Here is a 26128-nt window from a genome sequence, read left to right on the forward strand (position 1 = left end):
TCCAGGTTATCCTTCTAGTGGGATTTGAAGCTTAGGCATGGCTAAGGTGACCAAAACCAGTATAGGTCCAGTCAATCTTACCGGTCTGATGTCATAAGATGGACTGCTAAGATAGTTTACCCTCCTAGTTGGAGACGCAAGATGGACATGGCTGCTAATAGCTGGCTAAAGCCACCGCAAGCCCAGCTAAGGCTTCTAGTCTGAAAAAGGTCTGGACACTATGATTCAACTAAAAATACCCCAATCCTGGTATGGATTGTGCTGGGTCAATCGACAATATATCGGTCTGCCATCCTAAGGGGGTGCGAGGTGGACTCGCCTGTATGGGGCCACGCTTACGTGGGGTGGGGGGGGGGGGCGATCAGTTCCAGCAGGATTAAGAGCAACAAAGGAGAAGTTGTCACTTCTGGCGAGGGGAACACGGCCTGGTGTGGTGCGGTGTATCCCTGGGGTAGAAATATCCCTAAGGACATTCTGGAGGGGAAACACGACCTGGTATGGAGCAGTGTATTCCCGGGGTAGAAATATCCCTAAGGACATTCCAGAGGGGAAACTTGGCCTTGAATAGCGTGGTGTATTCCCCGGCTCAAAATATCGGACGAAAAACACGACCTGGTATGGAGCGGTGTATTCCCGGGGAAGAAATACCCCTAAGACCAGCCCAGTCTATTCTCCTAATAAATGGAGTTACCGGATCTGGTAAAAATATTTCAAAACCAGTGTGTCCTCTCAGTTGAAGTCGGAAAATGGAGTCTTTGGAAATGAAGACGATGGAGCCATTCTACCTAGACGGGATGCTAATACCAGAGCTTAAGACCATCTGTGATTTGACCAATACCATATGAGGTCTATATCTCTCTCTGACGTCCGCTTCCTCCGAAGAAACGGAGGGGAAACAATAAGTGGTGGTTATCATTTGGTTTTCTTAGATTAGTTTTCGAACACAGAAACTTTTACAATCAATCTTCTCGGTATAATTGTATTTTGCATCCATTTAAGTTGTAGAATTGATGCATTATAGAGAATAAGAAAAATTCCCATCCTCCCTGTATGAATGGTGGATCGCGGCTCTTCTGTTTATGGATGGCTCAGATCTGTGTTTTGCCCGTTCTAGTGGTTTCCACTCTTTGTTCTTGGCTAGGACGCGGTATCCAGAAGTTCTCCATAATGGAATCTCAAACTGTAAGTGATCGTTTGGCCTAAATCCATTTCTAGACGGTACTTCATGTTACATCCTAAGGGATCTAACAAAGTACTAAATATTCCTGCTGGTTTCTGGGGATCTTTCTTTAGGTGTAAGATACAGGGGTGCTCCCTTCCTATCAGAGGATTCCTTCATCATCGTCTCTCAGGTGCTGTCATGGGCGTGGAGAAAAATGATAATTACTTACCGGTAATTTGATTGTCCTGGCACCCATGACGGCACCCTGATTTTCCCTCCCTCTGGCTTATGGTTGATGGCGTTTCTCAACCTTCTCTTCTCACAATGAAGAATGGTCTTTAGTGGCTGTATAATTAATAACAGGAATAGTGATGATTGATTGGGTGACTCTAGCTCGACTCCTTTGTGCCTATTTTTTGTCCAGTAATGGGGGCAGATCCTACTCGCTCTCGTGTGCTCTTGGGTATCGGGAAAATCAAATTACCGGTAAGTAACGATCCTTTTTAGGGGCAAATCATTAACCACCCAGTGACATGACGAGATTCTGCATTACTAATCATTACTACATAGTTGCAAGTCACATTCATGTATGAGATAGAAAAGATGTCTCTAAAATGATGGTGGTCTCACGCTTGATGCTGCAGTGGATGGTGAGATATGGAGCCTGGAAGTCAGAAGGTCAAATCTTCATTACCCTTATGCTCGTCACTGTATTTGGCGAAAAGGTTTTTTTTTTTTTTTTAAGATGCCCTGAAACGCGTTTCAGTTCAGACTGTGCATGATGGAGGGGTCGGTCTGATCCGCTCCTCGCCCATCAGTGATCAGTGGCCGCTTTCATAGGCAACCTCTCAAAGATGTTTCTGGCCCTCCTAACTTCTGTGACCCTGTTCTAGCGAAATCTGAAACGCGTCAGTGTTGGTATACTTCAACGCCCCCATGATAACTCTTCCTTTCATATAAGGTAGTTCAGTCATATTTATCTTCCTCCACATCCTAGCGGCTTTGGTTTTCCCGCCTGGTGCGCCATATCTTGGCTCCTTCTCGGCAGTGTCCCTCCAGTCGTGGCGGCGATCATTGATTTCTCTATAGATCTGTGTTGGCTGCCAGAGATCTCTGTGTAACTGATGAACTTGTACACAAGACCGCACTCGATGGAGATAAGAACGTGCCATCGATCGGCTGAGCCGATGCGGCGCCCCTGGAGGATACGCCGAAGTCTCGTGTAACACCATCAGTTTTTTTTTTTTACTTTTTTTTCTTATCTTTTTGCCCCTTACGCAGCATGCACTGATTATCAGAATTTCATTAAAAAAAAATTTTTAGTGATAAGTCTTAGATTTTTTTTTTTTTAACCCCTAAGCGGAATGATTACTTTAGGTTTTGTTTTTTTTTTGTTTTTTTTTGCAGCCTCATTACTTTATGAAGTCTGGTTTTATGTAAATATTTCTTTCCATCAGCAATAAAAAAAAAAAAGGCCACTCTTCTACTTTTCAGTGACGCAGAGCAATCTTTGGTGTGTTACAACCAAACTGCAGTCACTGATCCGGCCACCGGAGGAGAGCGGCGCTGTTGTTGCAACACTGGAGCCATATTTTTGTAATCCACAGCTCTTGTGCAACTGCTTACAATTGCAGCCATGACGCCTTGTTGTACGCGCTCCTCTGCCTAAATTGCCAAGAGCGGGCGAGCTTGAACTGGCAGATAGGTAGCTGGGATGAGGGAAGCTCTCCCCGGGCGGCTGGCAGATCCCCCGCTGTGGCTACTTTTTTCCAAAAGTGGTTGGTATTGCAGCTCACTTGAAGTGAATGGGATGAGCTGCAATATCGTTCACGACCTGTGGACACAGGTGGCACTGTTGTAGGAGAAAAGTCAGGTTTGTTTTTTCTTCTAGAATATCCCTTTAAACCTTCCCTTTTAGAGACTCCTCTTCTTTGCCATTCCTGGTTGGATTTTTGATTCTTTCTAGTCCATAATTTCTCTCAAGTTGTTTATGACAAAAATGAGTTCACTTTAAGGAAGCAAATCTGCAGTGTAAAGCATGGAGAATGGATTTTCTTGCCATTTGAGCAATCCCTTTAACTCCAGCAGCTTCGATAATAACGGTTGGCGTCTCGAGTCCTCCGGGGGGCGATCCCCTCGCCTGCAGTCGGCTGGTTTCAGGCATCTCCTGTGATTACCAATGTTTTGTCAACAGAGCCCATGTTTATATGTATATATTTCTGTACTGCGGCCGTGTGCGCTCGAGTGTTCTGCAGTTGTCAGTCTGAACGTGGCTGCCACTCCAGCCTGGCACTAAAGGGGGCAATCATCCTCCCATCGACCTCAATGCCAGTGCATGTGAGAGCTTTGCCTTTCAGTTCCCTTTAAGAGGGCGACTTCCATGGGAAGGGACGTTCCTGCACTTGTACAATACCGGTGTTGACTTGCCAGTTGTATCCACGTCTCTATGTGCAATTCCCAGGACTCGGCAGCTAGAGGATCTGCGTCACCCGTGGCTGCCAGATGTCCCCCGAGTCCTGCCCGCTAATATTCTCATTTCCTCTGCTCCTGGCACGGTTTTGGCGCTCTGGGTTACAATCTGCATTAGAGGAGCCTGAGGGCTGGTGATTGAAGTCTCGGGCACACACTGTGCTGCGCCACCTCCTCCGCTCTGTAAAAGAGAGAGATCCGCACCACAGATATCCCGCTCCCTCCAGATGGACTGCACCCACCGCGCTGTAACCAGGTAGTGCTGAAATAGGGTGTTCTCCAGAGCTGAGGCCAGCAGAATAGTGAGTGCAGCTCTGGAGCATAATACAGGATGTAACTTAGGATCAGTAATGTAATGTATGTACACAGTGACTGCACCAGCAGAATAGTGAGTGCAGCTCTGGAGCATAATACAGGATGTAACTTAGGATCAGTAATGTAATGTATGTACACAGTGACTGCACCAGCAGAATAGTGAGTGCAGGCCTGGAGTATAATACAGGATGTAACTCAGGATCAGTAATGTATGTACACAGTGACTGCACCAGCAGAATAGTGAGTGCAGCTCTGGAGTATAATATAGGATATAACTCAGGATCAGTAATGTAATGTATGTACACAGTGACTGCACCAGCAGAATAGTGAGTGCAGGCCTGGAGTATAATACAGGATGTAACTCAGGATCAGTAATGTAATGTATGTACACAGTGACTGCACCAGCAGAATAGTGAGTGCAGCTCTGGAGTATAATATAGGATATAACTCAGGATCAGTAATGTAATGTATGTACACAGTGACTGCACCAGCAGAATAGTGAGTGCAGCTCCGGGGTATAATACAGGATGTAACTCACGATCAGTAATGTAATGTATGTTCATAGTGACTGCACCAGCAGAATAGTGAGTGCAGCTCCGGGGTATAATACAGGATGTAACTCAGAATCAGTAATGCAATGTAAGTACACAGTGACTGCACCAGCAGAATAGTGAGTGCAGCTCTGGGGTATAATATAGGATATAACTCAGGATCAGTAATGTAATGTATGTACACAGTGACTGCACCAGCAGAATAGTGAGTGCAGCTCCGGGGTATAATACAGGATGTAACTCAGAATCAGTAATGCAATGTAAGTACACAGTGACTGCACCAGCAGAATAGTGAGTGCAGCTCTGGGGTATAATACAGGATGTAACTCAGGATCAGTAATGTAATGTATGTACACAGTGACTGCACCAGCAGAATAGTGAGTGCAGCTCTGGAGTATAATACAGGATGTAACTCAGGATCAGTAATGTAATGTATGTACACAGTGACTGCACCAGCAGAATAGTGAGTGCAGCTCTGGAGTATAATACAGGATGTAACTCAGGATCAGTAATGTAATGTATGTACACAGTGACTGCACCAGCAGAATATTGATTGCAGCTCTGGGGTACTAGTAATGTATTACTTGTTGTAGTAGAACCTTGTAATTAGTAATAATGATCTGTGATTGCTGCAGTTGTGATGAATTCTGTGCGCTCCATGCTCTGCGGACCAGATGTGATCCGTACCCTCTGATATCTGCACAGGCAGAGCTCTACTGGACAGTCGGGTCCTGGCCCGGACTGGGTAATGGTGACACTAGAAATGGCAAAAGACTGACTGGCCCTTTGAAATCAGATATCTGGTGCGAACTAAGTGAAGCTGTCTCTATACGTGACAAAAAAGATAGAATTGCACTCTGTAGCGCTAAAGCATATGAATGTGAAATCTCTGTAGATACTAAACACTAGAAATAGATCTGGTTTAGGGATTGCTATTGTGTTCCCAGGTCTTTAGTAACCTGATGGTTTCCATTGTTGCCTGAGGAAGAATGAAGTAATGGTGGGGGAAATCCCGATGTCGTCATCTTTGTTCAGACCTGCGATCTGCAGGAGACATCTAGGTGCGGGCCAGTGGTCTGGGATTGGTCATTCTTTATCCTTCCAGATATAAAGGCTCTTGATCCGTCTGGTTTTACCTGTTTCTCCTGAATGTCTAGTAATAGGTCATGGAAATAAAGGTGAAAAAGCTCTGAACCGCAGAGACGGGGCTGGAATGGTCACCCGGGTACTGTGGATCAGGGAAATGCATAGATAGCTAGTTCTCATTAGTTGGTGAGGCTGCATGGACCGGGGTTGTGTTACCCCACCATTGTCTCATCTGCCATTCCTGGGCTTAAAGAGCTGATCTAGAGAAGGGGGCCCCGGCGATCAGTGGTGATCATAGATGTATTTAGTGCCAGTCCTTTGGCGCACTAATCGCTCACTATGACAAGTTTTCCTGCTTTCGGTTCCAGTTTGAGCAGTTGACTCTGCTTGTTGTCAGTGAATAAACTCTTGCAGAATCTTCCCAGCCTTCACATCATTGCTCCTTACAGGAGAGAGCAGTGGTACATTGTGACAACCCGTGTGCGATCTGGACATGATCTGGATGGCGCGTTTCAGCCACCTCCAGAATAGCTCTATTCATTTAGAGCAAGCAGAGGACCTGCCACGTGACCTAAATAGCTCATTGTTTTAACCTGGCCTAAATGCCACTGTTCTAAATCCGGCGATGTTTTTCTTCTCTTCCTGCTTCTCTCCATTCCTGAGATATCGCCCCATCTGCTACCTATAAAAAAAATCTGGTATATTTAGCCAAATGGGAAGAGCAGAAGACCACGCCCACTTGGTGAAAAAGACCACAGAGAAGCGGAAGCCATACCTCAGGAACAGAGAGACACAGGAACAAGACAAAAACCTCACCGGATTCAGGAGAACAGCGGCTTTTATCCAGAGGGGAAAAAAAATATGTATTTCAGTATTTATAAAGAAGCAGAACTTTCCTTAATGTAATGACGCAGCGATTGCCAGAGTGAAGTGCTGACCCTTCCAGGATGTGGTCGCAGCACTGCCCGTCATCACGGCGCCTAATTGCTGCTGCCGGTCAGTATCATGAATATATAACCAGCCTGGAGCTAATGAGCGCAGCGGCAGTGTCCCGCAAGGCGAAGCCCTCGATCGGAGGAAGTTTCTACAGCTCATGCATTAAAAATGAATCCTCTTTCCCCTCGATCCAGGTCAGTGCGTAATACCGGCCGGCACTCGTTAGTACATATCTAGCAGAGGGAGGGTGAGGCGCGCCGCTGACGTTATTCATCGCCCCCGCTTTTCAGAAAACCTCCCAAACACTTCACCTGTGTACTCTTAGGAAAATGGAACTGCGCAATAGTCAGCCCTGAGAGAGGGGATCGCATCCATTGTTGCCTTTCCTAGTTGGAATAAAACTCCTGATAACAGGGAACAATAGATGTAGCATGCTGTTATCTTCCAAATAAAGGGGAGACAGTCTGCGGGTTTACTGTTCCTTTAAGTGAGCTGTTTCTCCCACCGCCCTGTGTCTTCCACCTCCTCCCATATTAAACCTGATGCTCTGTGCTGCAGATGTGCCGGAGAGCCATATGTGACCCCCGAGGCTTCTGGATGAGCGTCCTGTGTATAATTGGAACACAAAGGTATCCAACTGTGTGTACCCGGATTGGATACTTTTACAATTCCACCCCATGGTCTGCACTGATACATTGTAACAAACTGTCAGGACAGAAGAGAGACTTGTGCTGCGGTGTTTAGCTCGCATTGGATTGTGTATCCCCAGACCACCAGCCAGCCCATGCCGCCATGATAATATCATGATCATTAAATGGCTGAAATTAAATTATTTGCTTAACATCTAAAGGGCTAAATTCTGATAAAAAAAGATTGTGATTTATCAAAGGGATTGTTTCTTAGACAATCACATTCCCTAATGCCATGTTTAAAGGAGCTTCTATGTATCTTCCTCCAGATCTATCATACAGAGTATCTGTCAGTCTGGAAGACCTGACATGTCCCTGCATCACAGGGACAGGTACAACTATAATACTGCCCCCTACATACAAGAATATAACTACTATTATACTGCCCCCTACATACAAAAATATAACTACTATTATACTGCCCCCTACATACAAGAATATAACTATAATACTACCCCTATGTACAAGTATATAACTACTATAATACTGTCCCTATGTACAAGAATATAACTACTATAATACTGTCCCTATGTACAAGAATATAACTACTATAATACTGCCCCTATGTACAAGACTATAACTATTATAATACTGCCCCCTATGTACAAGAATATAACTACTATAATACTGCTCCAATGTGCAAGATTATAACTACTGTAATACTGCTCCTGTGAACAATAATTACTACTATAATACTGCCCATTAGGGATGAGCGAATCTACTCGTTAGGACTCGTTACTCTGCGAGTAGTAGGGGACTCGCAGGAGTCGGTACTCTGCGAGTTTCCAAGCGATTACTCACACAGTAACGAGTCCAATGCAAATAAGGCTAAGTGCACACGTACCGGAACTCTCGCGGAAATTACCGCGAGAATTCCGGAATTCCATTCCGCGGGAAAATCGCATTTTAAATTCCCGCCATTTTCCCGCGGAAAAACTAGCGTTTTCCAAGCGATCTGTAGCATCGCTTGGAGAACTGATTGACAGGTTGGTCACACTCGTCAAACATAGTGTTTGACAAGTGTGACCAACTTTTTACTACTGAGGCCGCCTATGCGGCATCAGTAGTTAAAGATATAATGTAAAAAAAAAATAAAAAATGGTGTTATTCTTACCCTCCGACGTCCCGCGCAGCCTTCCCGCCTCTCCACGCATCCGTTCCCAGTAATCCTTTGCGAAAATGCCCGCGATGACGTCTGTTCTTGCGGGATCGCGATGTCTCGTGGTAATTCGCGATGACCGCGAGACTTCGCGATCCCGCGAGAACGGACGCCATCGCGGGCATTTTCGCAAAGGACTACTGGGAACGGATGCGTGGAGAGGCGGGAAGGCTGCGCGGGACGCCGGAGGGTGAGAATAACAATATTTTTTATTTTTCTATTTTTTACAGGGATATGGTACCCAAAGCCCGGAGGACAGTCTCCGCCTCTCCTCCGGACCGTGGGTACCATCCGCAATTGTTCTGCTTACTTTCCGCATGCTGTGCACAGCCACATGCGGGAAGTAAGCGGAACAATGCATTCCTAAAGAGTAAAAAAAATGGCAGCACAGGAATTGCTGCAATACTCGCATCCCCATTCATTAACATTGGACTCGCTAGACTCGCAACGAATAGCGAGTTTCCGAGTCGGACTCGTTAGAGTCTAGCGATTCCGAGTATTTCAGGATTCGCCCATCCCTACTGCCCATATGTACAAGAATATAACTACTATAATACTGCTTCTATGTACAAGAATATAACTACTATAATACTGCCCCTATGTACAAGAATATAACTACTATAATACTGCTTCTATGTACAAGAATATAACTACTATAATACTGCCCCTATGTACAAGAATATAACTACTATAATACTGTCCCTATGTATAAGAATATAACTACTATAATACTGCTCCTATGTACAAGAATATAACTACTATAATACTGTCCCTATGTATAAGAATATAACTACTATAATACTGCCCATATGTACAAGAATATAACTACTATAATACTGCTTCTATGTACAAGAATATAACTACTATAATACTGCCCATATGTACAAGAATATAACTACTATAATACTGCTTCTATGTACAAGAATATAACTACTATAATACTGCCCCTATGTACAAGAATATAACTACTATAATACTGTCCCTATGTATAAGAATATAACTACTATAATACTGCTCCTATGTACAAGAATATAACTACTATAATACTGCTCCTGTGAACAATAATTACTACTATAATACTGCCCCTGTGTACAAGAATATAACTACTATAATAATGCCCCTATGTACAAGGATATAACGACTATAATACTGCTCTCATATACAAGAATATAACTACTATAATACTGCTCCTATGTACAAGAATATAACTACTATTATACTGCTCCCTATGTACAAGAATATAACTACTATAATACTGCCTCCTATGTACAAGAATATAACTACTATTATACTGCTCCCTATGTACAAGAATATAACTACTATAATACTGCCTCCTGTACAAGAATATAACTACTATAATACTGCTCCTACGTACAAGAATATAACTACTATAATACTGCCCCTATGTACAAGAATATAACTACTATAATACTGCTCTTATGTGCAAGAATATAACTACTATAATACTGCTCCTGTGAACAATAATTACTACTATAATACTGCCCATATGTACAAGAATATAAGTACTATAATACGGCTTCTATGTACAAGAATATAACTACTATAATAATGCCCCTATGTATAAGGATATAACTACTATAATACTGCTCTCATATACAAGAATATAACTACTATAATACTGCTCCTATGTACAAGAATATAACTACTATAATACTGCCCCCTATGTACAAGAATATAACTACTATAATACTGCTCCTATATTCAAGAATATAACTACTATAATACTGCTCCCTATGTACAAGGATATAACTACAATACTGCTCCTTATATACAAGAATATAACTGCTATAATACTGCCCCTATGTACAAGAATATAACTGCTATAATAATGCCCCCATGTACAAGAATATATCTACTATAATACTGCTCCTATGTACAAGAATATAGCTGCTATAATACTGCTCCTATGTACAAGAATATACTATATTACTGCCCCATTGTGTGTGCCGTGGTTGTAGTAGCAGTGCATATGTGTGTATGGTGAGTCCTTACTCTGTGTCATTGTTGCATGAATCAAGTTCATCCTTTTTCAATAAGTTTATTCATTTTTCAGCTCTGGATTACTTCTAACCCACAATACCATTTGTTGTGAGAATAGTATCTGGCCCTTTTATAATTGCTGATATGGTGTCTAGGAGCATTACTTTTTGTGGTCACCTATTCCGGTGTGAATGTTCTAAAGGCCCCTTTACATTTAGCGATGCACCAGCGATCCCGACAACGATACGACCCGGTCAGGATCGCTGGTGCATTGCTAAATGGTCGCTTGTGAGCTGCCACACAGGCAGATCTCACAGCGACATAGCAGCGATCTAGCGGACGATACTTACCTTTCAGATGGGGCGATCCTGACGTCCTCCCGCCCGCGTCCATGCGTCGCTCGTCGGCGCCCGACGAGAAATGGAGCTGCGCGATCAGCGATGGACAGCAGGGGAGCCAGACGGAGGTAAGTATCACACATAGCGATATCGCTGCTGCGTCACCAAATCGGTGATGCTTTAGCGTTATTGCTAGCGATATCGCTATGTGTAAAACCCCCTTAACTGCAAAGAATGAATGCCCCCTGCTCCTTGAGGGGAATTAATCATGTGCCAGTTCTTTGTATTCTTACATAGAAATGAGATCACCTCTGAGCTGAACAAGCCCAACTTTTCTAACCTCTCATTAGAGGAGGTACCGTCCACCCCAAATAATAATCTGGTTGCCGCCTGTTAACTGATTCAAGCTTTAGAATATCCATTGCAAAGTGTAAAGCCCAAAACTGCATCCCGTATTAAAGTTGTCACCTTACAATTGAGTTATAGAAGGGTAATAACATATTTTGAACTTGGGATTTTCTCTTTTTATACACCCTTACATTTTATTTTCTTTTGCAGCTGCTGCCTGACATTGAGTGCTGCTGCTCAGTTTATTGTAACCAGAATTCCCCGTCCTTCTCCCGTTCTGTAGTCCCGAGTATATTTCCATTATCAGTATATCCAGCAATATGATTCCTCCATCCGCAGTGCATTACTCTACATCTATCTTATCTGGGTTCTGTAGTATTATACTGTCTACCTCCGTTTTTATTATCATACACACTTTTGTGTCTTCAGTGAAAGCTGAGATTTTGCTCTCAATCCAGCCACAAGGTCATTATTAAAGGGAATAAAGAGAATTGGACCTAACAGATCCTTGTGGTCCCCGCTGCTTCCCGGCACTGATCCTTATAGCCTCTGCTGCTTCCCGGCTCTGGTCCCTGTTGCCTCCGCTGCTTCCCGGCTCTGGTCCCTGTTGCCTCCGCTGCTTCCCGGCTCTGGTCCCTGTTGCCTCCGCTGCTTCCCGGCTCTGGTCCCTGTTGCCTCCGCTGCTTCCCGGCTCTGGTCCCTGTTGCCTCCGCTGCTTCCCGGCTCTGGTCCCTGTTGCCTCCGCTGCTTCCCGGCTCTGGTCCCTGTTGCCTCCGCTGCTTCCCGGCTCTGGTCCCTGTTGCCTCCGCTGCTTCCCGGCTCTGGTCCCTGTTGCCTCCGCTGCTTCCCGGCTCTGGTCCCTGTTGCCTCCGCTGCTTCCCGGCTCTGGTCCCTGTTGCCTCCGCCGCTTCCCGGCTCTGGTCCCTGTTGCCTCCGCCGCTTCCCGGCTCTGGTCCCTGTTGCCTCCGCCGCTTCCCGGCTCTGGTCCCTGTTGCCTCCGCCGCTTCCCGGCTCTGGTCCCTGTTGCCTCCGCCGCTTCCCGGCTCTGGTCCCTGTTGCCTCCGCCGCTTCCCGGCTCTGGTCCCTGTTGCCTCCGCCGCTTCCCGGCTCTGGTCCCTGTTGCCTCCGCCGCTTCCCGGCTCTGGTCCCTGTTGCCTCCGCCGCTTCCCGGCTCTGGTCCCTGTTGCCTCCGCCGCTTCCCGGCTCTGGTCCCTGTTGCCTCCGCCGCTTCCCGGCTCTGGTCCCTGTTGCCTCCGCCGCTTCCCGGCTCTGGTCCCTGTTGCCTCCGCCGCTTCCCGGCTCTGGTCCCTGTTGCCTCCGCCGCTTCCCGGCTCTGGTCCCTGTTGCCTCCGCCGCTTCCCGGCTCTGGTCCCTGTTGCCTCCGCCGCTTCCCGGCTCTGGTCCCTGTTGCCTCCGCCGCTTCCCGGCTCTGGTCCCTGTTGCCTCCGCCGCTTCCCGGCTCTGGTCCCTGTTGCCTCCGCCGCTTCCCGGCTCTGGTCCCTGTTGCCTCCGCCGCTTCCCGGCTCTGGTCCCTGTTGCCTCCGCCGCTTCCCGGCTCTGGTCCCTGTTGCCTCCGCCGCTTCCCGGCTCTGGTCCCTGTTGCCTCCGCCGCTTCCCGGCTCTGGTCCCTGTTGCCTCCGCCGCTTCCCGGCTCTGGTCCCTGTTGCCTCCGCCGCTTCCCGGCTCTGGTCCCTGTTGCCTCCGCCGCTTCCCGGCTCTGGTCCCTGTTGCCTCCGCCGCTTCCCGGCTCTGGTCCCTGTTGCCTCCGCCGCTTCCCGGCTCTGGTCCCTGTTGCCTCCGCCGCTTCCCGGCTCTGGTCCCTGTTGCCTCCGCCGCTTCCCGGCTCTGGTCCCTGTTGCCTCCGCCGCTTCCCGGCTCTGGTCCCTGTTGCCTCCGCCGCTTCCCGGCTCTGGTCCCTGTTGCCTCCGCCGCTTCCCGGCTCTGGTCCCTGTTGCCTCCGCCGCTTCCCGGCTCTGGTCCCTGTTGCCTCCGCCGCTTCCCGGCTCTGGTCCCTGTTGCCTCCGCCGCTTCCCGGCTCTGGTCCCTGTTGCCTCCGCCGCTTCCCGGCTCTGGTCCCTGTTGCCTCCGCCGCTTCCCGGCTCTGGTCCCTGTTGCCTCCGCCGCTTCCCGGCTCTGGTCCCTGTTGCCTCCGCCGCTTCCCGGCTCTGGTCCCTGTTGCCTCCGCCGCTTCCCGGCTCTGGTCCCTGTTGCCTCCGCCGCTTCCCGGCTCTGGTCCCTGTTGCCTCCGCCGCTTCCCGGCTCTGGTCCCTGTTGCCTCCGCCGCTTCCCGGCTCTGGTCCCTGTTGCCTCCGCCGCTTCCCGGCTCTGGTCCCTGTTGCCTCCGCCGCTTCCCGGCTCTGGTCCCTGTTGCCTCCGCCGCTTCCCGGCTCTGGTCCCTGTTGCCTCCGCCGCTTCCCGGCTCTGGTCCCTGTTGCCTCCGCCGCTTCCCGGCTCTGGTCCCTGTTGCCTCCGCCGCTTCCCGGCTCTGGTCCCTGTTGCCTCCGCCGCTTCCCGGCTCTGGTCCCTGTTGCCTCCGCCGCTTCCCGGCTCTGGTCCCTGTTGCCTCCGCCGCTTCCCGGCTCTGGTCCCTGTTGCCTCCGCCGCTTCCCGGCTCTGGTCCCTGTTGCCTCCGCCGCTTCCCGGCTCTGGCCCCTGTTGCCTCCGCCGCTTCCCGGCTCTGGCCCCTGTTGCCTCCGCCGCTTCCCGGCTCTGGCCCCTGTTGCCTCCGCCGCTTCCCGGCTCTGGCCCCTGTTGCCTCCGCCGCTTCCCGGCTCTGGCCCCTGTTGCCTCCGCCGCTTCCCGGCTCTGGCCCCTGTTGCCTCCGCCGCTTCCCGGCTCTGGCCCCTGTTGCCTCCGCCGCTTCCCGGCTCTGGCCCCTGTTGCCTCCGCCGCTTCCCGGCTCTGGCCCCTGTTGCCTCCGCCGCTACCCGGCTCTGGCCCCTGTTGCCGCCGCCGCTTCCCGGCTCTGGCCCCTGTCGCCGCCGCTGCTGCTTCCCCAAATAAGTTTATTGAAGTGGTTTCTGCTTGAAAAACTTTCTTTGTAACTCTTCAAAAAATTCTTGTGTGAACCACTGAGAAAGCTTTCTTTCCTACACTGATTTCTACACCATTATTTATCTCCCTCATCTTCACTCATGTCACTGGCAGTGTTTCAAGGGTCCTAAGCATCAGCTTTTCTTCTAGCAGCCTAAAATAGTTTTTTAGGACCTCTAGGTATTGGTGCCATTGTGCCCCCCGGCTGCTGGGACTTCTTCATAGTGTTCGATGTCATTGTCTGTGCCATTATTTCCTCCTTTTTGGCGGATCTGATGAAGTTATTACTGACAGGTACAGCACTTTCTTTCCTTCTTCCTCCTTGGTGTATCACACGATACGATCTGGCAGGTGACACTAAATACCTGGTATCGCCGCACGCTGCGTTTGTTCAGCTCTGCTCAGCCATGACCAGTTTAGCAGGTAATTTTCCGCTTTGTGATTAGTGACTTTGTTCTACATCTTGATAAATTCCGAAATAATAGATCATCTTCCATCGTGAGAAAGCCGACACGTGGGGTACATGTGGCAGAGACCCTCACAAACTGCAGCCTTTTCAATAACCGGATGTGTAACATCTGGCGATGCCCCATGATCAAAGAGCAGCAAGTGGTCTTTGAGTCCACGAAAGCGCTACAAGTAGGGCGACACCTGTTTATTGTTTCTTAAGAAGTGGATGAAACCGTTTCTTCATTTGTAAGTAGCTAATTGACATGCTCTGGGACCTCTGATCCTCAGTGATCGCCAAAGGAAGTTGTGTCTGGCTAAGCCTTCTCCCTGCAGTGGCCACTAGAGGTTAACTGTAGTATTACATACCAGCTATTTAAATGATAATCCATTGAGGAGGGGGGTGACCAGGTCAGGAGCAGTGGTTATTATTATTATTATTATTATTATTATTTATTGTTATAGCGCCATTTATTCCATGGCGCTTTACATGTGAGGGGGGTATACATAAAAACAAGTACAATAATCTTAAACAATACAAGTCATAACTGGTACAGGAGGAGAGAGGACCCTGCCCGCGAGGGCTCACAATCTTCAAGGGATGGGTGATAATACAGTAGGCGAGGGTAGAGCTGGTCGTGCAGCGGTTTGGTCGATCGGTGGTTACTGCAGGTTATAGGCTTGTCGGAAGAGGTGGGTCTTCAGGCTCTTTTTGAAGGTTTCGATGGTAGGTGAGAGTCTGATATGTTGTGGTAGAGAGTTCCAGAGTAGGGGTGATGCGCGAGAGAAATCTTGTATGCGATTGTGGGAAGAGGAGATAAGAGGGGAGTAGAGAAGGAGATCTTGTGAGGATCGGAGGTTGCGTGCAGGAAAGTACCGGGAGACGAGGTCACAGATGTATGGAGGAGACAAGTTGTGGATGGCTTTGTATGTCATGGTTAGGGTTTTGTAATGGAGTCTCTGGGCAATTGGGAGCCAGTGAAGGGATTGACAGAGGGGAGAAGCTGGGGAATAGCGGGGGGACAGGTGGATTAGTCGGGCAGCAGAGTTTAGAATAGATTGGAGGGGTGCGAGAGTGTTTGAGGGGAGGCCGCAGAGCATGAGGTTGCAGTAGTCAAGGCGAGAGATGATGAGGGCATGGACTAGGGTTTTTGCAGATTCTTGGGTGAGGAATGAACGGATGCGTGAAATATTTTTGAGTTGAAGTCGGCAGGAAGTGGAAAGGGTTTGGATATGTGGTTTGAAGGAGAGATCAGCATCAAGGATTACTCCGAGGCAGCGAGCTTGTGGGACTGGGGAGAGTGGGCAGTCATTTACTGTAATTGATAGGTTCGTAGGGGGGGTCACGTGAGATGGGGGAAAGATGATGAATTCTGTTTTGTCCATGTTGAGTTTCAGATATCTAGTGGAGAAGAAGGATGAAATAGTGGACAGACATTGAGGGATTCTGGTTAGTAGGGAGGTGATATCTGGTCCAGAGATGTAGATCTGTGTGTCATCAGCATAAAGATGATACTGAAAGCCATGAGATTCTATGAGCTGTCCCAGGCCAAAGGTGTAAATAGAGAACAGCAGGGGCCCTAGGACTGAACCTTGTGGGACTCCGACAGATAGGGGGCGAGGTGAGGAGGTGGTGTGTGAGTGGGAGACGCTGAATGTCCGGTCTGTTAGGTATGATGAGATCCAGGAGAGGGCCAAGTCTGTGATGCCGAGGGATGAGAGGGTCTGTAATAATAGGGAATGGTCCACTGTGTCAAAGGCAGCCGACAGGTCCAGGAGGAGGAGGACAGAGTAGTGTCGCTTGCTCTTGGCAGTTAAGAGGTCATTGGTGACCTTAGTAAGGGCAGTTTCAGTGGAGTGGTGTGACCGGAAGCCAGATTGTAAGCGGTCGAAGAGGGAGCAAGAAGAGAGATGGGAGGACAGTTCAAGGTAGACGTGTTGTTCCAGTAGCTTGGAGGCGTATGGGAGAAGTGATATAGGGCGATAGCTAGATACAGAGGATGGGTCAAGAGAGGGCTTTTTGAGGATAGGTGTGATGGAGGCATGTTTAAAGCTTGAGGGGAAAACACCAGTTGTTAGTGATAGGTTGAAGAGATGGGTTAGGGTTGGGATGAAGACTGTGGTGAGGTTTGGGATGAAGTGGGATGGGATCGGGTCGAGTGCACAGGTGGTGAGATGTGATCTTGAGAGTAGAGTGGAGAGTCGATCTTCTGTAATGGTGGAGAAGTTGGTTTTGAAGGTGGAGGGCTGGGAAGTCGGGAGGAAGGGCTCTGGGGGTTGTTGACCAAAACTGTCCCTGATGTTATCAATTTTCTGCTTGAAAAATGAGGCAAAGTCTTCAGCTGAGATGAGTGGGGAGGGAGGAGGTGCTGGGGGGCGGAGGAGAGAATTGAAGGTGTTGAATAACTGTTTAGGGTTGTGAGACAGGGAGGATATGAGAGATGAGAAGTAGGTTTGTTTAGCTGTGGCGAGTGTGGTCTTGAAAGTAGTGAGGGACTGTTTGAATGCGATGAAATGCTCGTTGGAGTGGGATTTTTTCCATCTGCGCTCAGCAGCCCTGGAAGCTCGCCTCAGCTCTTTGGTCAGGCTGGTGTGCCAGGGCTGTCTGTTGATTTTGCGAGTTTTGGTATGTGTAAGTGGGGCAGCGGATTCCAAAGCTACAGCTATTGTGGTGTTATATAGAGCGGCAGCGTCATCCGCATTGTGTAAGGAACTTATATCTGTAAGAGGGAGGAGGGATTCGGAGAATGAGTGTAGGTCAAGGTGTTTAAGATTCCTGCGAGGGTGTGAAAGTTTGTGGGGTGGGGATTGTAGACATGGAGTGAAGAGGGAAGAGAATGTGAGCAGGTTGTGGTCAGAGAGAGGAAGAGGTGAGTTAGAGAGGCTAGATAGGGCGCAGAGGCGGGTGAAGATGAGGTCTAGTGTGTGGCCATCTTTGTGAGTGGCTGCAGAAGACCATTGAGTGAGGCCGAAGGAGGAAGTGAGAGATAGAAGTTTAGTGGCAGCTGAGAGGGAAGTGTCAATGGGGATGTTGAAGTCGCCCATGATGATAGTAGGGATGTCCGCGGAAAGGAAATGAAGTAACCAGGTGGTGAAGTGGTCAAAGAAGGTGGTGGCTGGCCCTGGGGGGCGGTAGATGACAGCCAGTTGGAGGTTGGAGGGGGAGTAGATGCGCACAGAGTGCACCTCAAAGGAAGGGAGGGTAACAGAGGGTGGCAGTGGGATTGGGGTGAAGGAGCAGGTATCTGACAGGAGAAAACCAACTCCTCCACCATGTTTGCTGCTGGGGCGGGGGGTGTGAGAAAGGTGGAAGCCGCCATACGAAAGTGCAGCAGGAGAGGCTGTGTCAGAAGGGGTGAGCCAGGTTTCGGTGATGGCGAGGAAGGAGAGTTTGGTAGTAACAAAAAGATCATGGATGTAGGAAAGCTTGTTGCAGACAGAGCGAGCGTTCCACAGAGCTCCTGTTAGTGGGACTGGGGAAGCGGGGGCTGGGTGAATGGGTATAAGGTTGGAGAGGTTACGGAAGGTTGTGATAGAGCGTGGATGGGAGGTAGAAATGACTGTGGGAATGTGGTGAGGAGGACCAGGATTTGGAGAGATATCACCAGCAGTGAGAAGGAGCAGAGAAAGTGTTAGCAGGTGGGAGCAGGAGAGGGCATGAGGGGGCTGTCTGTGTTTGGAGACAGAGGATTGTATGTTAAGGAACAGTTTTGAGGCGGAGGTGAGGTGGATGGGGAGGATTGAAGAAGAGATGAACAGTTCCTTACTAGGAGTAGGGATTAGGGGAATTAGCAGAAAGTGAAGGATTATTGGGGTGAAAGTGAAAACAAACAGAAACATTGTTTACAGTGACTGTGTCCAGTTACCTTCAGTTCCCTTCTGGTTCAATTCTGGTTTTAATTCTTAAATTAATCTTCACACTTCTAGCACACACTTCTAGCAATCACAATGCAGACTGAAGTCTATGCAGACTTGTGCTCTGCAATATATGTACAACTAAGTGCAGTCAGGTGTGAAGCAGAGAGGAGTGGTCTCTGCTCATCTTGGCCAGACAATTAAGAGTGGACCAGATGTATATGATCAAGCCAGAGTAAACAAGGTCATAAATAACACTGGGGTAAGCTGGGGTTAGCTGAAAGGCATACCATGTGAATGCTAGGTGCAGAGGCAAGTCTATGTGCAAAGCTGGGTGACGCACTGTGTGTCCTTCATAGACAGACAGCAGGAGAGCAGGAGAGCTGGTTCCTCTCTCTAATCTCCACACACCCTACCTCCTTTATTTTACAACTAATAGATGCTACTCCTCCCCCAATCCAGATTTCATTCTCTTGTATTTACATTGGATGGTTTTACAAGATTTTACATTTGCTCTATGAACCCGAATCTCCAGCTACAGTCAACTTTACAACTTCCTAATAATCCGCATTTCAGTTTGTCGCCATCTCTGCTTGCTGTCATAGAGTAGAAATATTCACATATTCATTAGTGCGTTTGCACATTTTTTTTTTGGCTGATTTTTTTTTTTTTTTTTTGCCTGTTCTTGATTTGCACCAAATAGTTCTTTTTAATTTGTGCCTTTTTATTCTATTTTATATTTGTCTCTTATTTTATTTGTTTTGTTTCCACTAATAATATATTTTACTATATGATAGTGGCCAATTCATCAATTGTAAGAAAATAGCACATTACTAGCACAAATATTCTCCAGTTCCCCACCCCCATGGAGGGATTCTATCTACACCTGAAATTTCTGCTCCAATTTTTGCTAATTTTTGTATACGACTTTTTGCTTTCAAAGACTATAAAAGAGGTAAAAGACAATAATGTTAAAACATTTTTTAACATATTTACAAACCAAATTCTGTGCTCTGTTAATGTTCAAACATGGAAACAATTTCCTCAGTTTTGCTTTGTTGTTTTTTTATTTGTGTTAAAATAAAGTCTCAATTGATCCAAAAAAAAATCTCATTAATGAAATCCTCACCCCAACGTCAACAACCAAACCTAAAAAAAAAGGCATATAATGGCCGTGAAAAATTGCAACACAAACTTAAAAGAATCCTACTTCAAAAGTGCAAAAAGAATGTTGAGTTGAGGCCAAAGTGTATCGAGAAGTTGTAGAACTTTTTAGAAACGTTTTGTGCTTGTGTGGCGACGATCGCCGTGCCCTATTCTGCAGCTTGTGTTCTCTTTTCCCCTGTGGTTGAGCTCGTCGGTTCTAACAGGTGGGTACTGGTCAGACCTGCAGAACCGCCTCCAACCCATTGATTCCCCATGTCCACCCATCACAAGGATGCAAATCCCCTTTAAGCAGCCGTGAGTTATGAAACGCGTCAGCCTATTTCTTTATTTGGCTGCAGGAATTTGCTTTGTTCTTCAGCTTTTTGTGTGCGGCCCCTCTCCCTCCCCACTAGTTGCCTAATTGCTGGCACCGCTCCTCCCTCTCTCCTCTCCTCCTGCTGCTCTCGGTTTGGGCTTCACTTCCTAGTGATTGCCATAAGCTCGGGGAGCAGGAGGGATCTGGCCGCAGCCAGGTGATTCTTGGAGTCCATTATCTCCCCCCCCCCCCCCCCCCCCCCTCCCAAAAAAAAGCATCTCTAACCACCCCCCATACTCCCGTCACCAGCACCTTCTTGTCTAACCTGCATTTGCTTTATTTCTTGCAGGAGCCGACATCTGACCATGTTCCTCTGCAGATACAACGCTGAATCCCTATGAAGCGGCAGGGACCTCTGAAGAGCGGACCGTAGCTCATGTGCCTTACCCCCCCCCCCCCCACCACCGCCACCTCCTCTTATATGTATTTTTTTTCGTACAAGCTTCCAAAATTTTTGCAGCTTTCTTTTAGTGCTTTTTTTGAAGGTTTCCCCATCCCGGCATGCGAGGAGAGATGACACCTCTTCTCTTTTTACATCAGGAGACGAGTAGAAACTTGCCACTCTCTAGACTATAATCCTAAGAGGCCACGTGGATCGGGGGGTTGTTGTGTATATTTTTTTGGGGGGGGGGGTTGAGGGGTTTTCTCTGGAATGATGGTGATCGCCAAGGTCAGGTACTTGATGCTGTTCCTCTGCGTCCAGCTGGTGGTGATGGCGCTGCTGTACAGAGAAGGTTACCGGAAGCGGGTGGCGTATTTCTTTGGAATCTTTTATAAGAACGGACCCCATTCTCTGGCGCTGCTGAATTCACAAAACCTTTCTTTTCCCGGCGACGTCTACGCCAACCTCAGTTTGATCTCCAGGCTGACCGTGCGGGACGATCTGTTGCCGTACTGCCCCGAGTCCTCTCCTTTTATAGGTAAGTGTTTGATTTAATCTAACGGGAGTAGCCCCCCAAATGTATCATCTGTAGGAGCATAAATTAACACTACCCTGATTAGTGATGACCCCTCACATTTATCCTATGAGCAGTATTGGGTGCCCATGGCCTGCAGGATAACCTTAGAGGGGTGTCCGCATAAGACGACGCCCTTTGATCTGCTATATTAGGTCATTTCGGTGCACCCTCCATAGAGTACGGTTGTGACTCTCATGTTACTTATTAACTATGTATATCGCTAGTATTCGCTATCAGCTTACGGCCAGTCAGCGTTGCGGACCCTTTGATCTTGGCCAGCTGGGACGCCGCTGTCCGGTCCTTCATTCATGGTGGTCCTAGAAGACGGGGACGCCCCCAGTGATACGTGTTATAACTTTTCAGGATGGTAGTGCCCCTGTCATTTTCCCACCGGAGAGCAGAAGGGTCGTGCCGGCCGCTTTCCCCTAATAACTGGGTCGTCTCGGCCTTGTAGATACCATATCTGATGTATGCGGATGAAGGGTGGTTGCTGGGACTTGTAGTTCACTCCAACCCTGACCCTGCCTGGAGGCAGCATTTTGCAATATTTGCTCTTTCATGCAGTTTCGTTGCGTCGTCGCTGCTTCTGTTTATTTAACCGGGGTGAAATTCCTGCGTACTGTGTGCGGTGTGAAGGTCGGGGGCGTGCGCCAGCGCTCTCGTTGACTTTCTTTTGTGTGTAGCTTGTATATAGAAGTGGCGGGGCCGCCAGTACTTTCCCACCATTGGGGTGTTAGTCAGGTTTAGTGATGACATCTTTATCAGAGCGCCAGTCAAACATTAACATTATCCGATCTGCACTCGTGTAAGTCCCCTGCATTTGACCCTTTAAATTTCACTTAAAGGGGTTTAACAACCATCAAAAAAAAAAAAAAAAATTAAGAGCAGCCGATGTTCTAAAATTACAAAAAAAGAAGCGCACGTATCTGTGCGTTTCCACTTGATTCAGCGGCCCTGAAGCGTCATGTGATCACTGCAGCCAATTGGTGACCTCAGCTGTCACATGCCTACTACTGGCAGAACCGCTCAGCGATGGCCGCCATGATGCCAGCAGTAAGTGAGACCGCTGAACCGCTCAGCGATGGCCGCCATGATGCCAGCAGTAAGTGAGACCGCTGAACCGCTCAGCGATAGCCGCCATGATGCCAGCAGTAAGTGAGACCGCTGAACCGCTCAGCGATGGCCGCCATGATGCCAGCAGTGAGACCGCTGAACCGCTCAGCGATGGCCGCCATGATGCCAGCAGTAAGTGAGACCGCTGAACCGCTCAGCGATGGCGGCCATGATGCCAGCAGTAAGTGAGACCGCTGAAGCGCTCAGCGATGGCCGCCATGATGCCAGCAGTGAGACCGCTGAACCGCTCAGCGATGGCGGCCATGATGCCAGCAGTAAGTGAGACCGCTGAAGCGCTCAGCGATGGCCGCCATGATGCCAGCAGTGAGACCGCTGAACCGCTCAGCGATGGCCGCCATGATGCCAGCAGTAAGTGAGACCGCTGAACCGCTCAGCGATGGCCGCCATGATGCCAACAGTAAGTGAGACCGCTGAACCGCTCAGCGATGGCCGCCATGATGCCAGCAGTAAGTGAGACCGCTGAACCGCTCAGCGATGGGCGCCATGATGCCAGCAGTAAGTGAGACCGCTGAACCGCTCAGCGATGGCCGCCATGATGCCAGCAGTAAGTGAGACCGCTGAACTGCTCAGCGATGGCCGCCATGATGCCAGCAGTAAGTGAGACCGCTGAAGCGCTCAGCGATGGCCGCCATGATGCCAGCAGTAAGTGAGACCGCTGAAGCGCTCAGCGATAGCCGCCATGATGCCAGCAGTAAGTGAGACCGCTGAACCGCTCAGCGATGGCCGCCATGATGCCAGCAGTAAGTGAGACCGCTGAACCGCTCAGCGATGGCCGCCATGATGCCAGCAGTAAGTGAGACCGCTGAACCGCTCAGCGATAGCCGCCATGATGCCAGCAGTAATTGAGACCGCTGAACCGCTCAGCGATGGCCGCCATGATGCCAGCAGTAAGTGAGACCGCTGATTGGTTGCTGAGTAATAAGTTCTACAACTTTCTAGTAAACTTCTGTTTTAGTTGTTGTGACCACTTTCAAGATCTCTGCTTCCTGTTAATGAATGAAGACTGCGGAGGCCGAATACTCCTAAGGTTTCTCGCAGCTGAGGGTTTGTTACACTTCTGTCTAATATGCAATCCTCTGCATCAGGAAATAGAGGGTTCTCGTTAGCTTGACAGCAAGCAGAGATTTGATAAATGGCGAGAAACAGAAGCATAAAATTAATGAGAAAGTTGCAAGAGTTTTTAAATAAACTTTATTTAAAGGGGTATTTTCAAGTTCGGACTTTTGTTCCTTATCCATAGCATAGGGGATTCAGTTCTGTTCACGGGGGGTCTCACCGTTGGGAGCAGTCGCATATAGGGGATAACTTCCAAACCTGAGAATCCCTTGTAAGTATGCGGTATTAACAATGATTTATGCCATCGTATTGCGGTATTATCCAGTCCGCAAGTCTCGCCGCAATCTAATGGCCTTGTCCGTCGCCCTTGTGGAAATATCCAAACTTCCTGAATACGGCACTGTTCTCGCTGGGAGGTAGATTCGATAATCTGCGGCTCCTGGCACCACTTATTCCTCTTAGGATTGACCTGGGAACACGTCGCGCTGGCTCCTGGCAGGGTATGTGGCAGGTGACCCAAAATCAGGTCTACGTCCTCAGCCGACCGCAGAGATCGGACATATGTATCAATAGTGTAAGTCTGGGGTGGGGGGGGACGGCACGGAGCATTAGGACCCCCCACAGCACGTCCCAATCATCGGGTCCGTCCAGACATCCAACCCCCCCCACAAACACACACACACCTTCCCATCTCTGCAAATACTTGCAGACATGTCTGCTGTGACGGCATTGATTATTCTTGGCCCGGAGGTATCAGTGTATGACTATAATGAACAATTCACTGGCAGCAAGCGGAGGTCATGAAAGGGATGATAAGTGAAGTCCGAAGTGGATGAAAGCTGCCAACGTCCAATTATGCCAACAATGTAGAGACATTCACACCTTGGTAAAAATGATCATCGGACCTCTGGGACCCCTCCGATCCTGAGAAATAGGGGTCCGCGTAGCTGCACCTCTTCCAGTCAGTAATGTAATGTATGTACACAGTGACTGCACCAGCTGAAGAGTGAGTGCAGCTCTGGAGTATAATACAGGATGCAACTCAGGATCAGTAATGTAATGTATGTACACAGTGACTGCACCAGCAGAATAGTGAGTGCAGCTCTGGGGTATAATACAGGATGTAACTCAGGATCAGTAATGTAATGTATGTACACAGTGACTGCACCAGCAGAATAGTGAGTGCAGCTCTGGAGTATAATACAGGCGGTAACTGAGGATCAGTAATGTAATGTATGTACACAGTGACTGCACCAGCAGAATAGTGAGTGCAGCTCTGGGGTATAATACAGGATGTAACTCAGGATCAGTAATGTAATGTATGTACACAGTGTCTGCACCAGCAGAATAGTGAGTGCAGCTCTGGAGTATAATACAGGATGTAACTCAGGATCAGTAATGTAATGTATGTACACAGTGACTGCACCAGCAGAATAGTGAGTGCAGCTCTGGAGTATAATACAGGATGTAACTGAGGATCAGTAATGTAATGTATGTACACAGTGACTGCACCAGCAGAATAGTGATTGCAGATCTGGAGTATATTACAGGATATAACTCGGGATCAGTAATGTAATGTATGTACACAGTGACTGCACCAGCAGAATAGTGAGTGCAGATCTGGAGTATATTACAGGATATAACTCAGGATCAGTAATGTAATGTATGTACACAGTGTCTGCACCAGCAGAATAGTGGGTGCAGCTCTGGAGTATAATACAGGATGTAACTCAGGATCAGTAATGTATGTACACAGTGACTGCACCAGCAGAATAGTGAGTGCAGCTCTGGAGTATAATACAGGCTATAACTCAGGATCAGTAATGTATGTTCACAGTGACTGCACCAGCAGAATAGTGAGTGCAGCTCTGGAGTATAATACAGGATATAACTCAGGATCAGTAATGTAATGTATGTACACAGTGACTGCACCAGCAGAATAGTGAGTTCAGCTCTGGAGTATAATACAGGATGTAAATCAGTAATGTAGTGTACAGTTGTGCTCAAAAGTTTACATACCCCTGCAGAATTTTTGCTTTCTTGTCCTTTTTTCAGAGAATATGAATTATAACACCAAAACTTTTTCTCCACTCATGGTTAGTGGTTGGGTGAAGCCATTTATTGTCAAACTACTGTGTTTTCTCTTTTTAAATCATAATAACCCAAAACATCCAATTGACCCTGATCAAAAGTTTACATATCCCATTTCTTAATACCATGTATTGCCCCCTCTAACATCAGTGACAGCTTGAAGTCTTTTGTGGTAGTTGTGGATGAAGTTCTTTATTTTCTCAGATGGTAAAGCTTCCCACTCTTCTTGGCAAAAAGCCTCTAGTTCCTGTAAATTTCTGGGCTGTCTAGCTTGAACTGCGCACTTGAGATCTTCCCAGAGTGGCTCAATGATATTGAGGTCAGAAGACTGAGATGGCCACTCCAGAACCTTCACGTTGTTCTGCTGTAGCCAATGACAGGTCGGCTTGGCCTTGTGTTTTGGACCATTGTCATATTGGAACGTCCAAGTATGTCCCATATGCAGCGTCTGGGCTGATGATTGCAAATTTGCCTCCAGTATTTGCTGATAACGTGCTGCATTCATCTTTCCTTTAACTTTGACCAAGTTTCCTGTGCCTTTGTAGCTCACACATCCCCAAAACATCAGCGATCCACCTTCGTGCTTTACAGTAGGAATGGTGTTCCTTTCATCATAGGCCTTGTTGACCTCTCTCCAAATGTAAGGTTTATGGTTGTGTGGCCAGAAAGTTCAATTTTGGTCTCATTACTTCAAATTACCTTGTTCCAGAAGTTTTAAGGCTTGTCTCTGTGCCGTTTTGCATCTTGTAGGCGAGATACTTTGTGGCAATTGCGCGGTAGTGGTTTTCTTCTGGCGACTCGACCATGCAGCCCATTTTTCTTCAAGTACCTTCTTATTGTGCATTTTGAAACCGCAACTCTGCTAGTTTTCAGAGAGTCCAGTATTTCAGCTGATGTTATTTGTGGGTTTTTCTTTGCATCCTGAACAATTTTTCTGGCAGTTGTGGATGAAATTTTTGTTGGTCTACCTGGCCGTG

The 26128-nt window shown here is 48.0% G+C and overlaps 1 protein-coding gene across 2 annotated transcripts in view; it reads left to right on the top strand.

Moving 5' to 3' along the window:
* The window catches only part of LOC141085263 (beta-1,4-galactosyltransferase 3-like), a 66398-nt gene that overhangs the window by 10481 nt on the left and 29789 nt on the right, over nt 1–26128 (top strand). The window contains exons 1-2 of one of the 2 annotated variants that reach the window (XM_073570531.1): nt 19987–20068; nt 20201–20831. In XM_073570531.1, the coding sequence (XP_073426632.1) occupies nt 20564–20831 (268 nt within the window). In that variant the 5' untranslated portion in view covers nt 19987–20068; nt 20201–20563. Of the gene's footprint in view, nt 1–19986; nt 20069–20200; nt 20832–26128 lie in introns of those variants that run through there. The other variant, XM_073570530.1, reaches the window with a different exon arrangement.

Source organism: Dendrobates tinctorius, unplaced genomic scaffold (genome assembly GCF_039654945.1).
Source record: "Dendrobates tinctorius isolate UK_male_01 unplaced genomic scaffold, ASM3965494v1 ptg000028l, whole genome shotgun sequence".
NCBI lineage: Eukaryota > Metazoa > Chordata > Amphibia > Anura > Dendrobatidae > Dendrobates > Dendrobates tinctorius.